The 16160-nt window shown below is 45.7% G+C and overlaps 1 protein-coding gene across 1 annotated transcript in view; it reads right to left on the bottom strand.

Moving 5' to 3' along the window:
- The window catches only part of DDX31 (DEAD-box helicase 31), a 75911-nt gene that overhangs the window by 26716 nt on the left and 33035 nt on the right, over nucleotides 1-16160 (bottom strand). The window contains exon 17 of the mRNA XM_035102204.2: nucleotides 10351-10432. Coding sequence (XP_034958095.1) covers nucleotides 10351-10432 — 82 coding nt within the window. The remainder of the gene's footprint in view (nucleotides 1-10350; nucleotides 10433-16160) is intronic.

The following is a 16160-nucleotide window of genomic DNA, read 5'->3' as shown; positions in this document are numbered from 1 at the left end:
AACGCACAGTAAAAAACCATTGAAACGAAACATCCATTAAAACAGATCAAATGTACCAAAAGTGTCAATTAAGGAAGTCACACATTAAATGCCCCAAGCAGAGGCTACCCTTTCCAGGTTGCCAGATTTTCAAGGGGGGGTTGGAACAAATCAGTTATTTAGTATTTAAAAACCTTTATGAGCTAGCTGCCTTTCCAACCAATTTTTATCATTATCAGCCCAAGCTGAAGAAGGTGGTGGGACAAATAAAGAGGCTCTCCTCTGCTTATCTTAATGCCTGAAAGTATCAGTAGGGAAGAAGGTAGTCTTTCAGGTATTTGGGGCCAGGGAGGGGAGGGGTGGCGTGGGGAAACTCCCGAGGGCCAGAGAGGGACCCAGAGGGCCACATTCAGGGCCTGTGCTGTCTTATCCTTGAGTTTGCACGGATAGCCACCAAGCTCTCTGGGGTTGCAACTCCCTTCTCCTTCCTGAGATGTGAACGAAGCTAGACAAATTCAACCATACAGCAAAAATGTCTAAAACAAAGAAAACCTCCCCCAATATCATAAAAACCTGCTGGATACAGCCGATGGTAAATCTAGTCCAGCATCTTGCTCTCATAGTGGCCAAACAGATGCCCCTATGGGAAGCCTGCAAGCACAGCCTGAGTACAACAGCAACTCTCCCCTCCTGCAATTTCCAGCAGCTGGCATTCAGAGGAACACCATGCAGGTGGAAAAGAGCCATCATGGTCTGTATGACTGGCAGGCGAGATGATGTTTCTGGTGCCGCCACTAGGGGCTGCTTGGTTAAGTGGTGACCTGTGTCAGGGCCTTATCAGTGGCTGTTCTCTGTTTGTGGAATGCCCTCCCTGTTAAGATGTGCTGTCTCCATCAGAACGAGGAGGAATCTAAAAGCATTCCTGTATTACCCAGACATTCAGTGGCTGAAATATACTGCTCCTGGCATCATGTGATCACTGTTGTTGACTGTTTTTAAAGGTAAAGGTAAAGGGACCCCTGACCATTAGGTCCAGTCGCGGATGACTCTGGGGTTGCGGCGCTCATCTTGCTTTATTGGCCGAAGGAGCCAGCCTACAGCTTCCAGGTCATGTGTGACTAAGCCGCTTCTGGCAAACCAGAGCAGCGCATGGAAACGCTGTTTACCTTCCCGCTGTAGCGGTACCTATTTATCTACTTGCACTCTGACGTGCTTTCGAACTGCTAGGTTGGCAGGAGCTGGGACTGGGCAATGGGAGCTCACCCTGTCGCAGGGATTCGAATCGCCAACCTTCTGATCGGCAAGCCCTAGGCAGTATGCTTCTGGATGCCAGTTGCTGGAAACCACAGGAGGGCGAGTCCCTTGCGCTTGTGGGTTTCTGACAGGCACCCAGTCAGCCACTGGCCTGATCCAGCAGGCTCTTCTCATGCTTTTATACATCCCTATGTAAACAAGTGCAAGGAAGACTTAGCTAAGGATTTTGCAATCGAATTGTTAAGCAGCTTCCATTTTGTCTGAATTGTTTTCTTATATAAGCATTTAATAAAATGCTAGTGTTTTTGGAGAAGGTGCCTCGCTAGACGAAATTAATTCGTTTCACGGGTCTTTTCTTATAGCGAAAAATTTGTCTAGCGAATCCCATAGGAATGCATTGTATTTTTTTTGAATTTTTTTTTTTGCCCATAGGAACGCATTAATTGAATTTCAATGCATTCCTATGGGAAACCGCGATTCACTAGACGAATTTTTCGTAAAACGCATTCGTCTAGCGAGGCAAGCTCCGCTCGAAAAATCCTTTCGTTAAGCGGAAATTTAGTTAAGCAGGGCATTCGTTAAGCGAGGCACCACTGTACTTGCACTTGCGCCCCAGAGTCACTTCAGTACTGCTACAGCTGCAGAAATAATGTGTGAGGCAGCAATTATGAGCTACTGGCCTCTGCAGCCACAGCAGGTGCTGTGATTCTCCAGCAGTTTGACTTCACCCTCAGAGGTGCACTCCATGGTATCTCATGATAGACAGAAGTGTGTGTCACTCACAATATAGTTGGGGAGTGACAGACAATACGGTGCCCTCCAGATGTTTTTGGACTCCATCTCCCAGGAGCCCCAGCAGATGGCATGGCCAATGGCCAGGGGATGAAGGGGGTTGACAGTGGGCACTACATTGGCTGCTCCTGTAGGAAGGCATGCTTCAACCAAAGCTGAACACTTCCAACAGTTCACATTGAGTGCAATGGGGAATGGCCAAGTAGGAGCTTAACAGTTCAAAGGTCGTAGCTTGGTGGTAGAACATTGTCCTTTGCATGTAGGCAGTTCCAGGTTCACTCCCAGCATTTCAAGGTACTGTAGAGTTGGAAATGCCCCCTGCCTGAAACCCTGGAGAGCTGCTACTGGTAAGTGTAGACAATCCTGAGCTAGATGGACCAATATTCTGATGCCACATAAGGCAGACTCCAAAAGTAAGTCCCACTGAGTTTAGTGGGGCTTATTTCCAGGTAAACTGGTATAGGATTGCAACCCAAATCCTACTGATTTATCAGGAGGACTTTGAAGTGCATGATTCTGGGCTGCACTTTGCCTGCACTAAGCATAAATTTCTACTCAGGAGGGAGTGCATTTTTCCGAGCCTAGATCTGGATTTGCAAACCATCGTTTGTGAGGAGACAGCATTAACTGTTCCAACTAAATCCAGGTTGCTGGCTGGTCTCACCAAAAGTGGAAAAATCTTAACACTCTCAGACACTTCCAATTCCATATATTCCAAAAAGCACATTCTGTGGCAATGGCTCGAGGAGTGTGCTTTTAAATGGACAATTTCTGTGTGGCGTTTACGTTGTTTACAATGCAATCCTGAAAACCAATTCAGATTTCAAACAACTAAGGGTGCTTGGCTACATTGTTTAGCAATGAGAAAAAGTTTTGCAATATCCAGTGGTCCCTTAACTTATGAACTTAATCCGTTCCAAATGCACATTCGTAGGTCGAAAAGTTCTTCCCATAGGAAAAAAATATTCAGAAAAATTCTAAGTCGAGGAAACCGCATTAAAAAAATTGTAAGTCGAGGAAACCGCATTAAAAACCGCCAACAGTTTCCGTTCGGATGTAGAAAAATTCGTAAGCATGCGGCCATTTGTCCCGCTCGTAAGTCGAAACCTACGGATGTCGAGTTATTCGTAAGTCGAGGGACCACTGTATACCAAAATATGGAGTTAAAGGGGTGGAAGTGTTAGATATGTTGCTGTGTGTGTGTGTAATTAAAACAGAAGGACAGTTCATGAGCAGAAAAAATGCACAAAGGGGACCTCCTCTTGGGCAGTGCCCCATAGGTGGAATTATCTGCCCTGTTCAAATTAGTGGTGACTAACCTGTGGCAGCTGGTGCCTATTTGAACTGGCAGGGCAGAAAGCCCAACAGTAGAAGGAACCAGAGGCAATGACAAGCAGAGCCAGCCCCATCTCCTCCTCCTTGCTGAATTATACAAGGGGCCGCACTGAGGCTACTTAGGAGGAAGAAGCTGACAGGCAGGGCTACCACCAGCACTGGAAGTAAGAAGGCAGTTAAGCAGGTAGGGGCTGGCTGGTGGAGAGAAGTCTGAGGTTGGCGTGCCAAGGCCTCATTTGCCCTAATGGACCAGCCTTCTTTCCTACGTCCCTACAGGGTGCTGGACTACGTCCCTACAGGATGCTGGTCAATGGTCAGGGATGATGGGATTCATAGTCCAACAACTACTAGAAGGCGACAACCTTCCCATTCTTGGTTCAGATACCCCTTCTTGCATGTGACCTGTTGATGGTGCTCTTTTCCAGCAAACCTTTGTTTTTAACAGCTGTTTAAAGTTATGATGTATTTAGTCCTGACTTTTTTTTTAAAAAAAGTTTTTACTATTGAAGCAGTGTTATTGTTATGCCTTTATCTGCATACACACAATGGGTTGTCTCCAGCTAAGTTCCACTCAGAGCAGACCCACTGAAAATAACAAGCCTACATTATTATTTCATAGGATTCCCAGACCTCCTAATGGCAACAAAACCACAACGTGGTTTGCTTGTTTAGTGGATCCCACCATTTCTGCCCTCCAAGGGCCTTAAGGTGATAATAATAATAATAATAATAATAATAATAATAATAATAATAATAATAATAATATTTATACCCCGCCCTTCCCAGTCAAGACCGGGCTCAGGGCGGCTAACAACAAGAATATCAAAACAAGCATAAAAGAAACAATTCAATTAAAATGCAGATAAATACAATGTTAAAATTAGGAATCTACAAGTGCAACCTCATTTAATTATCTGTAGGATAAAACCTTAGGGGAGGGTAACACCGGGGTCAAACTGAGTCAGTCCAAAGGCCAAGCGGAACAGCTCCGTCTTGCAGGCCCTACGAAAAGATGACAACTCCCGCTGGGCCCTAGTCTCCTGAGAGAGAGTGTTCCACCAGGTTGGGGCTAGTACTGAGAAGGCCCTGTCAGGAGATTCAGTTCCACCTTAAGACTTAGGCATGTTGCTGCTGATATATGTCACATGTCTAGGTATATCCTTTTATGGACTTCTACTTTCAGTTCTGTACTGGTTCTGTTCTGAGTTCTGTTCTGAGCTGTTTGATCTGATGGAAGAGAGAAAGCATCGTTCGCTCTCTCTTCATGCTGTAATATAGCTGTAAATAAACCACTTTAAAATGCCTCTCTGCTGCTGCCTTATCATCTCTGCTGAAACTGCGTGGGCATCTCTGCTGATTGCGTGCTCAGGTTGCTGAGACCCTGAGTCGTGTTCGTGTTCCATGGGAATCACCGGGACTGAGACGAAGAGGGAGCTGCCGGCTGGACCTCCCAATGGTGAAATCCCATCAGGCCCTGGTCCTGGTCGAGGCCAGTCTAACCACCTTGTGACTCGGGATCTCCAGTATGTTATTATTTGTGGACCTTAATGTCCTCTGCGGGGCATACCGGGAGAGGCGGTCCCGTAGGTACGAGGGTCCTAAGGCTTACATGGTTCTAACTCTGTGAGATAGACAGGTTATGGGCCAAAGGGCAGGGACAGTGATCCAAGGTCAGGCAACGTGAGCTTCATGGCCAGGTGGTGATCCGAACCCAGGTCCTAGTCCAAAACTCTGCACCTGCACCACACCACACTGGCTTTTATAAAAAGTCATGCATATTGATTTCAATGGGTTTACTATGAGTAGGACCGGTTGCAACCCAATGTTCTTTTATTTATATATATATGAATATTTGTCCATTAATGTACTTCCTTGTGCATTCTGGTGGACAAGCGACATGCAATTATTATTTTTAAAGCGAGTCAAGTCTCCGCTGTTGTGAAACACCAAAAACTTCTTTTCCTTCTCTCCCCTTGCTCCCCCCCCCTCGTTCTTCGCCCACACCACCCCGATCCACCTTTTTTCTTTCCTTAAGCCTCCTGGGTGGCGAGAGAGTGTCACCCTCCTGCCATCTTTTTAATATGAATGTGAAATTAAGCGAGTTGCCCTTTCCCCCGGTGGACAGAATCCTCTGTTATTAAAAAGTAAAGCACTTTAATAATGAAAAACTTTCCCCCCTCCCCTCTCACCCCCCTCCCGGTGTTTTAACTGTTTAAAATTAATGAGAAGGGCAGAACGGTTGTCAAAAGCGTTATTGAAAGCGGGCAGCGAGGACGGCATAAACCCCGAAAATCCCTCCAGAGTGTTAAATAAACAGCGCTTCAGCCCTCTCCAAATCCCTCTGATGGTTATTGTATACATTCTGTATCTGAGCTCAGAATAGATCTGAGCACCAGGGAAGGCAGGAAAGGTTCCCGAATTCCAATAAAGGCCTCAAATTAAAGACAGCCCGGCGCGAATTCCAGGAGAAAATTAAAGAGACCTCAAACTTAAGTGACAGGTGACTTGCTTCTATGCCACAACTGTCTGGGGATTTAGTGATAATATGGCAATATATTACAAAGGACTCCTCATTCTCTCTCTCTCTCTCTCTCCTTCCACACCATTCTTCTCCCTCCCTCCCCCCCCCCGAAAAAATCTTCCCACCTTTTAGGTTTCAGAATGAGGCATCTCTCCTTTTTCCAGAAAAAGAAGGGAGGAAGACTTGTTTATATATATCTATTTAAAAGAAACAATTTCATCAAGGGTATATACACACACACACAAACCCCTAAGTACAAGCAGGTAGAGAAGCAAGTTTGGGGGTCAGAGAGAGACAAACAAACAGGGGGAAAAAGAAAAAAGAAGGAAATAATGTGTGTGGGGAGAGACAACACATTAAAGAAGAAACCCACGCCACTAGCATCAATCCCCCACCAACACAGTTCCACCATTCTCTTTATACATCTTCTCATCCCCCCCCCCCCAGGGAGCGATTTTATTTTTAAAAACTGCACTCTAATGGGCATGTTTTGATTTCTGCCTTCCAGGGTGGCTGGTCTGGGGAAAGGAAGAAAAATCTAAAATTAAAAACTGACTCAGAGCTGAAAAGGGAAAATACGCAGGGCAGGGCAGACAGACAGTCAGACAGACAGACACACATTCTACCACCAGCCACCCTGGACATAGGGTAGAGTTGTAGCCAATGACCACACCTGTAAACCCCCCCCCCAAAAAAAACCCACCCATTTTTGCGGCATTTGCACTTGACCTCAAACTTCCAGGTGTGTATGCTTGACACATCATAGGTGCACACCTAAAGAAATACTGGCTAAAGCTGCACTTAACACTGCAGGAAAAATGACCACAAGCACCAAGTATTCACATTACGGTTTGAACCTCTACAATAGGGACCAGGAACCTGTAGTTTAGGGGAAGGCCACAGCTTTGTGGCAGAGCATTTGCTTTGCAAGTAGAATGTCCCAAGTTCAATCCCCAGCATCTATGAAACTCTGAAGGATTGCTGCCTAGACAAACATAGACAATACCAAACTAGATGTTCAGTTGGGTTCTGACTCAAGTATTTAAGGCAGCTTTAAATCAGCCTTTAATTCAGAAACATGAGGACTAGAAGCTTAGTTCGGGGAGCGCCATAGTTCAGTGGTAGAGCACCTACTTCGCATGCAGAAGGGGCCCAGGTACAATCCACAATGGCATTGCCAGATAGGGCTCGGAGAGACAGCCAGAAACCCCGCAGGCGCTGGCAGCCCATGTATCCAACACTGAACAAGATAGACCAAGGGTTTTACTCACTATTAGGCAGCTTTATACATCCTAAGGGGGAGAGAGGCCACAAAGCAATGGGAGAGCAACTGCTTTGCATACGGAAGGTCCTGGGTTCAACCCTCAGCAATCTCCAGGTAGGGCTGGGAGAGACTACCTGTCTGAAACCCTGGAGAGATGCTGCCAAAAAGATGGCAGTCAACACTGAATGGGATGGACCCATGGTCTGACTCAGTATAAAGGCAACTTCAGATGTTGTGGGGAGTCCTGGCCAGTGGTCCAGGATGGTGGGAGCTGTGGACCAACCTCAGTCTGGGAGGAGCCTCGGTTCCCACCCCCAATTTAAAACCATATGTTAGGGAAGCTGCAGTTCAGGAAGGGGAAACCAGTTACGGCCTGAGGGCCACATGCTAGTGGTGGGCCAGGCCAGATGCAAAAGTGGGGAGAGCAACCAAAGTAGAATTTACCTTTCTACAGCCGGCTAGTTTCTGCACACGCTCACCCATCTGTCCTTCATCTAGGTAGACTGAAGAGGCACTGTCAGGGAACTAGGTCATACCACAGGACACAGCCAGGCAAAAACATTTGATGCAGGTCCAGCAAGGAGTGCGGCTTGGCCCCTGGACCTGAGTCTCCCAACTCCTGCTGTAGCTGGACCCTGCATTCATATCCTGCTGTGATACGTAAGTTAGGATAGATGCCTGTTTAGATTTAGCCTCCCACTGGAAAGACTCCAGAGGACCATCTCTGATGGCATGGCAAGGGAATGTTTGGGATTCAGCTGTTTCTAGAGCACCTAATGCAACACAGGAGGGTTGGCAGAGGTCAAAATAAATACGTTCAATCTGATAAGGTGTGGTCCCTGTATATCAGCTAAGTAAACAGACATGGCATTAAATGTAAAACCTCCAGCCATTCATGCTTACATTCAATGATTCAGTTATTGGATTAAAAGTCCCTACTCAACTTTTCTTTTTAGATGCGACTGAAGTAAGCATGTAACCATGTACGGGTTTCGTTGGAACTGATTGATGCTATTTTATTAAAAAGCCCTCTACTCCTATGAACTTGTCTAATCCTCTTTTAAAGCTTTCCAAGTTGGTGGTCACCACTGCCTCCTGTGGGAGTGAGTTCCATAGTTTAACTATGTGCTGCATGAAGGATTTTATTTGCCCTGACTATAAAAGGGAGGCATCTTCCTTCCAGTTGGTGGTGGGCAGGAAGCAAGGTGCAAACTGCAATGCCTCTTGCTTTTTTTATTTATTTAAAAAAAGGGATACATTAAAAAATGAAGATTTTTGTTTTTTGCAACTTTTTGCCCTGCACCTTCCAAGCCTCTCTCTCTCTCACACACACACAGAGCGTGCCCCCTGCTCGGAGCCTCCCCCAGCCTGGCAGAAAAAGTGCAGGCAGATCAAATGTATTCTCTTTGTAGGCCGGTGAACATTCACACACCCAGACGCGGCCGCATATATATTTCATGTGCCTAAAGATAAAAAATACATTTTACAGGTGCTTTCGGCATCTTTTCCTCCATCAGCTCCTCAGAGAAGTCCACACACACACACACACAGACACACTCTCTCTCTCTAAAGGGGTCTTTATAATGGACATCAGTGAAGACTTCTGCAAGGAGAGAAAGCTATGATGAGGTTCATTTGGTAAAGCCTCATACACTGAAAAAACTGGAAGCACGCAAAGAAGTGGAAGAAGGCAGAACGCTCAGTTTCCAAGTTGATCAGCTCTAATCAGCACAAAGGGCAGGAAAACTTCTTCTCAGTGGCTAAAAAAGGTCCCTTTCTATGCTGACTGGGTGGCTCTAGGATACCAGGGACAGGGACCCTTCTGCAGAAATAATAACAAGTTTCTGATCTGCTGCAAGGTCAAGGTGAACTTTGGAAAACAGCTGTTCAAGGCAATCCCTAGTAGCTAACAATGGCCAACATGTATTGATGCTAGTCATTTGGGCCAAAAAGAAAAAAAAAAGCCACTTTTCCAATGCTTTCCAAGCCTCATGGAGCTTCTGACTCACCATAGATCAGGCATCCCCAAATTGCGGCCCTCCAGATGTTTTGGCCTACAACTCCCATGATCCCTAGCTAACAGGACCAGTGGTCGGGGAAGATGGGAGTCCAAAACATCTGGAGGGCCGAAGTTTGGGAGTGCCTGCCATAGATAAACAAGCAAATAGTTTGCTTTACACCAGAGTTGGGGAACCCTTTTCAGCCTGGTTACAGGTAGGTAGCCGTGTTGGTCTGGATCGAAGTAAAATAAAAAAATTCCTTCAGTAGCACCTTAAAGACCAACTAAGTTTTTATTTTGGTATGAGCTTTCGTGTGCATGCACACTTCTTCAGACCTTTTCAGCCTAAGTGCTATATTCCATTCTAGGCAACCTTCTACGGTAGCAGCACCATGCCAGCAGTAGGCAGAGTGAGAAGCAAAAGTGGGTGCAGGAACAAATGCTAATTGACATTGACTCTCTCTCTCTCTCTCACACACACACACAATGTCCTCCATCCAGGCAAGCTAGAGGCATTACCAGAGTCCATGGGCACATTCCAGCCAGGCAGAAACACTTAAGGCAGGTGTGTAGACTTTTACTAATCTTTCCCACTATACCTTCCTCAAACACTACCATCCTCAGGTGATGAAATGTCAAATTTAGATCCCACTCTTCATCATTAATTGATTGCAGAGGACTTTTTCTGTGGAATCTCCTCACCACAGACGCGTGGCTGGCACTTTCCCATACAGCTTTCAGTGAATGCTGAAGATGCACCTCTTTGACACCTGATAGGCATGTGCTTTCAGGGCCCACCCTATTCCTGGGACTGCAATTCATTTTAGACTGTTTTAAATACTGAAAATTTTGAATTGCCGTAACCAGCCCTAGGATCTGCTGGTAAAGGACAGATAATAAGTTGAACAACAACAACAGCAGCAGCAGGAAGAACAGGAGGAGGAGAACCTCCAGGCTGTGAACCTGGTCCTTCAGAGGCACATCTCCCTCCAGAATAGGTCATTCACCTAATCCTCAAGCCCAGGTTTAAGTGAAGAGTATAAGAGCAGAGCTGGTGGACCCAATGTAAGGTCTATTCTCATCGAGCACCCCAGGAAGTAATGCCTCTTGTGACTAGGAGAAAGGACTGCAAACCTTTTAACTTTCTTCCCTAGAAAGGAAGGAAATATGGAAGGAGAGAGGGGTTCCCTCTTCATAAGAACTCACCTTATTTCCCCTCTGGCTCCCCTTGAAACGGTCATCTTTCATCAAGCTGGACAGGACAGATTCCATCTTCATCTCTGAAACACTGGAAGGCGAAAAACAGGGGATGGGAAGATCACTCATGTTTTGCTAGATTTTGGATTTTTAGTGCATATTTTTAATAATTATTAAATCATGTCTGGAAATGGCACTTTAGAAAATAAAATAAAATAGTGCTACATCCAGGGTAGCCCAAGGTGATGCCATTCAGGTTCTGCTGGGCTATAATGAAGGTGGGTAGCTTCATTTTTCAGCCTGAGGGCCACATTTCCCTTCTGGGAAACCTTCTGAGGGCCACATGCCAGTGGTGGGTGGGGCCATAACTAAGAAAGCAGCAAATATAAATATTACCTTTCTACGGTATGCTAGTTTCTATAGAAATACTCTCTTTCTCTATCTTCCATCCAGGTACTTCACACAAAATACCAGGTGCTTATTATATCTCTCTATCACAACATAAAAACACATTACATAATAGGGGGGGAAACCAATAGCTTCCCCTCATGCACACACCAGACACATTTAAGAAGTCATAGATTGTTTAATCAGCCAAAGGCTTGCGAGAAGAGTAATGTTTTTGCCTGGTGCTTAAGGTTGTTTAATGAAGGTGCCAGATGAGCTTCCCTGTGGAGAGACTTCCACAAATGGGGAGCCACCACAGAAAAGGCCTGTTCTCATGTTGTCACCCCCTGAGCCTCTCATGGGGGGGGCACAAGGGAGGGGCCTCAGGTGATGATCACAGGGTCTGGGCCAGTTCATATGGGGAGAGGCGGTCCTTGGGCTCAGAAATTAATTGGCAGCCATTACAGTCAGGTCAGGATTGGCATTATATGCTCAAACCATCTTGCCCTGCTATTCATGTGTTCACACATAAACACACACACACACACACACAAAATCCGAAATGCTCACGAGCCTGTAAGGCACACCAATATTGTCATCTCTCTATCGCAGATGGAAAGGACCAAGAGAGAGGTATAGGAAAAGTAGCTACAGTCCTTCCTCATAAATGAGGCTAAAATGTTTACCTATGGTTTCTGAATATTGCCCTTTTTGTGGGGTAGGAGGGATGGAATGTATTTAAAATACAGCTATTGTTGTAGAGCTGCTAGCGCTGAATCCCACAACTCCTGCTTTAAGTTCAGGCTAGCCACCAAGACATCCCCTCTCTTCCCTACCTCCTTCCAGCAATCCTTCTGAGGACAGACCCCTCCCTGCATCCATTTTACAGAGGGTAAGAACCACCACGGATGGCAGCTTGGTTGGTTTGCTGCTCATCAATGACAGCAGGCACACCTGCAGGCTTAACAAAATTACACAGATTCATAATAATTCCTTTTTAATATTATGAGAGGCAAATGACGTGTGAAAAACAAAATTGTGCACAATTCCGTCTAGTCAATAATCATTTTAAAATTATTATTATTTTATTCATTTCATATCTCACCCTTCCTCCCTAAAGAGCCCAGAGCAGCATCCATAAAACCCTCACCCAGTGCCCTGGGTATCAACTCCGTGCAAATGGGTTTTGTAGTTGTTAACTGAACCTCGGATTATCTTCCGTTAACCTTTCCCTTAAGACCACGATAGCATTTTGTACAATCCTGCCTCTTCCCCACTCCCTGATTTCTCATATAAACACACACACACACCTTTAAAATTTAGCTTCCTTTTGCATCCACATGGAATGAAACTGACGTTTCAAAGGAGAAATAGACAAGGAAAGTGGAGGGGAAGTCAGCTCTAAAGTGTAATTTTTCTTTTGCTGTGTGTGTGTGTGTGTGTTTTGCTTATGTCTCTCTTGGTTCCTCCGATTGAGACTTGCGGTTGTTTGGGGGTTGCGGGGGAGACAGGTTGAAAAGGATTGCATTGTTGTAAGAACAGCACAGGGGCTTCCTCGCCGACAGCTCATCAGACGGTTGCTTTATTTCCTAACAGCTGCCTAACGAAGTTTATAAAAGAAAGCGGATCCCCGTGAAGGCATGAAGCCACACACACACACACACCAGCTTCAGCCCCCTTTTCTGTGACGTGCTCCCTGCTGAGTGAACGAAGTTCGCTTATATGCAAGGTTGCAAGCTGGCAGCATGCCAAGCGCGAGGAGAGAAATGGCAGGGGTAGCGGGAGTAATTTTGGAGGAAGGGGGGTGTTATCTTGATATCTCCAGGAAATCACTGTCAAGTGGGGAGGGGGGGGGGGAGAAGCTTTGACGTTTTCATTCACAAATGTGTCAGAGCAGTGGGGGAAACACCACTTCTTTAAAAAGAAAAAGAAAAAGAAAAAATGCTCTGCCATTCATATCTTAATTTTATGACTTAATATAATCAAGACTAACAAAAGGGGGTTATTGAGATCTAGCGCAGAGGTGAGGAATGATGGAAGCCAGATCTGGACCATTTTTCCTCAGAGGGTATTCCTGCCAGGTTCGCTGGGCCTTACTTCCCCAGGTTAGCCTAACCTATGCCATGAATCACAAAGTTGTTGGTTTTGTCTCTTGCCTCTGCTATGAACTCCCAAGAATGTAAGGCGGGCCCTGCGAGATCAAACCCAATTGTCTGTTCAGTTCAACATTGCCTTTCCACAATGCCAATCAGATGCCTCTGGGAAGCCCACAAGCAAGGGCGTTAAGATAGGCACCCCCAAACTGCGGCCCTCCGGATGTTTTGGCCTACAACTCCCATGATCCCTAGCTAAGAGGAACAGTGGTCAGGGATGATGGGAATTGTAGTCCAAAACATCTGGAGGGCCGAAGTTTGGGGATGCCTGGCGTAAGATTATCAGCCCTTTTCTCACTCCTGATTCCCAGGAACTGCTGCTGCAGATACTGAGCTAAATGAACCAAGGTGTAATGCAACTTCCCATGTTCCTATTTAATGCAGCCCTTTATAAGGACTGGAATCCTATGTTATTGTGTGGGGAAGGGCAGCACCTCAGTGGTAGAGCACCCGCTTTTGCATGCAGAAGGTCCCAAGTTCAATCCCCAACATCTCCAGGTAGGAGAAATACTCCTTGTCTGAACTCCTAAAGAGCTGCTGTCAGCTAGCGTAGACAAAAGTGAGCCAGAGGTAGGAGCTAGGGTCTGACTCAGTATAGCAGTTTCCTATCTTAACATTTCATCCTGCAGGAACATTCTGTTGCTAGGAGCCAGTCTTGAACAAGATAAAGTGGGGTGGGGGTTCCAGTGTGAAACTGAATTACAGCTTATCAAGAAGTTCAGTTCCATCACCTGTGGCCTGAATCTGTTTATAAACTCTGCTATAGGTATTCATTGGTTTACCAATGCCTGTATGTAAGCGACAATGCTGCTTTCCGAGCAATGACTGTATATCATTTTATCAAAAATGTACAAGAAAGAAAGAAAGAAAGGAAAGAAAGGAAAGAAAGAAAGAAAGAAAGAAAGAAAGAAAGAAAGAAAGAAAGAAAGAAAGAAAGAACTTATTCATGAAGCTCATAGTTAAAACTATGGAATTACTCCTGCAGGAGGGAATGGTGGCCACCAACTTAAAAAGGTAAAGGGACCCTTGACCATTAGGTCCAGTCGCGGACGACTCTGGGGTTGCGGTGCTCATCTCGTGTTATTGGCCGAGGGAGCCAGCGTACAGCTTCCAGGTCATGTGGCCAGCATGACAAAGCTGCTTCTGGCGAACCAGAGCAGTGCACGGAAACGCCGTTTACCTTCCCACTGTAGCGGTCCCTACGGTATTTATCTACATGCACTTTGACATGCTTTCAAACTGCTAGGTGGGCAAGAGCTGGGACCAAGCAACAGGAGCTCACCCCGTCGTGGGGATTCGAACCGCTGACCTTCTGATCAGCAAGCCCTGGGCTCAGTGGTTTAACCCACAGCGCCACCCGCGTCCCTGGCCACCAACTTGGATGGCTTTAAAAAAAGCATTGGGCAAATTCATAGAGGAGAAGGCTATTGATGGCTACTAACCAAGACAGCTATGCTTTGCCTCCACAGCTGGAGGCAGCAATGCTTCTGAGTATCAGTTGCTGGAAACCACGTGGAGAGAAAGTGTTCTGCTATTCAGGTCCTGCTTTCTGGTTTCCCACAGGCATCTTGTTAGCCCCTGTGAGAACAGGATGCTGGAATAGATGGGTCATTGGCCTGATCCAGCAGAGCTCATTCTATGTACATTTAAGCTTTATCACAGTCTGTGGGTTGCATTACGCAGAGCAAACTCATTGAAGTTAGTCACGTCCATCAATTTCAATGGGCCTACGCTGAGCAGAACGAGCACTTACGAGAGTCCTGTGTTTCTTATGTTTTATATAATATATCCATCTGATCACACTGCTAACATCTTCTCTCCCTCCACCCATGTGTATATATGTACCTGTCAATAGTATTTCATGCATCTGATGAAGTGGGCTCTGGTCCACAAAAGTGGCACCTAAATTTGCTTTTTTCCTCTTCCCTTTCCATCACCTTTTCCTTTTGTGTTGCATCTTTTTGATTTTAAATCTTTGCGTGGGAATGGTCATGTTTTAGTTGATTATCTGTAAATCGTGCTGGGACTCTTTTCACCTGAAGAGCAGGACACAAATGCTCTAAATAAATAAAAAGACTAACAAATTTATTACAGCATAAGCTTTCATGGACTTAGAGACCACCTTGTCAGACACATAAAGCAATTTGTTCGCGTTAGTTAGCTCAGAGCAAATTGCTATCTGCCATGAATGTGCCCAAATCGTATTATTACTGTTGTCAGTTACATCAGTTCATTAAGCTTCATTAGTTTAAAAAGAGACAAGAGGCAGCCGACCAACCTTTCAGAAGGTGGCGGAACAGCTTTGCTTTCAAAGCACAATAGTTTATGCGCCAGACCAGCACATGGCCATTCTTCTGCCTCGTTTCCCACACTGAAATTGTCAGGATAAATTTCCACCAGGCTCCATTTATGAACGGAAAGGGCAATTAGATTTGATGCCACGTGTTGCCCTGGGCTTGGAACTGTCTATCCGGATCTGATCTGTAATCCATTAAGCCCATAGCCTGCTATCAGTCCCTTCTTACTTACACACAGGGATAATCCAGTTCCACATAGATTATCACACAGCAAGAAGCACCTACCTGTCCTAATTAGGCTCATAGATTCTGAAAGGAGGACTTTATAAATGCTCCACTAACCCAAGGTCCTGTCCCACAACAAAGGGGTCCTGACTCCTGTCCCCTTAAAATTTCCCCCCAGTCCTCCTGGGATATACTGGGAGTCTTTTCTAACTGGGGTGGGGAATTTTTTTTACAGCTCAAGGGCACATTCAATTCTCGGCAACTTCTCAGATGCCTCATGCCCATGACAAACAGGGCTAGAGGCAAAAGTGGGAGGAACAACAAATGCAAAAATTCACCTTTGTACAATAGGCTAGCTTACACACTCTCGCACACCCCTCTCTATTACTATTGCTGCCATTGATAGTAATGAAATCCCGGCATGATCTATAGAAATTGTGGAACACTTTAGAGCTACTGAACCAACTAATCAATCAATACAGCAAATTGATTATCCTAGGCCAGTTTATCGAGCCAAACAGCACCATCTATGAAGAAGAGTGAAGTAGCAGCAGGCTTGGTGAGATCTCAAGACTTGCAGGAGTACAATAAATATTTAAAAAGAACCCCCGGCTCCCAACACCACCTCCAAACACACACAGGGGGCATGGAATGGTGGTGACTGACTCCTGGTGGGAAATGATGGGGAACTGAGACGGGGTGGGGAGATGGAATGGATTATGGTGGTAGAGGACATGGCTGACTGGCTGGCACTCTG

Source organism: Zootoca vivipara, chromosome Z (assembly GCF_963506605.1).
Source record: "Zootoca vivipara chromosome Z, rZooViv1.1, whole genome shotgun sequence".
NCBI classification, from domain to species: Eukaryota; Metazoa; Chordata; class Lepidosauria; order Squamata; family Lacertidae; genus Zootoca; species Zootoca vivipara.
The sequence above is the reverse complement of the archived record's forward strand: the minus strand, read 5'-3'. Positions and strand labels throughout refer to the sequence as shown.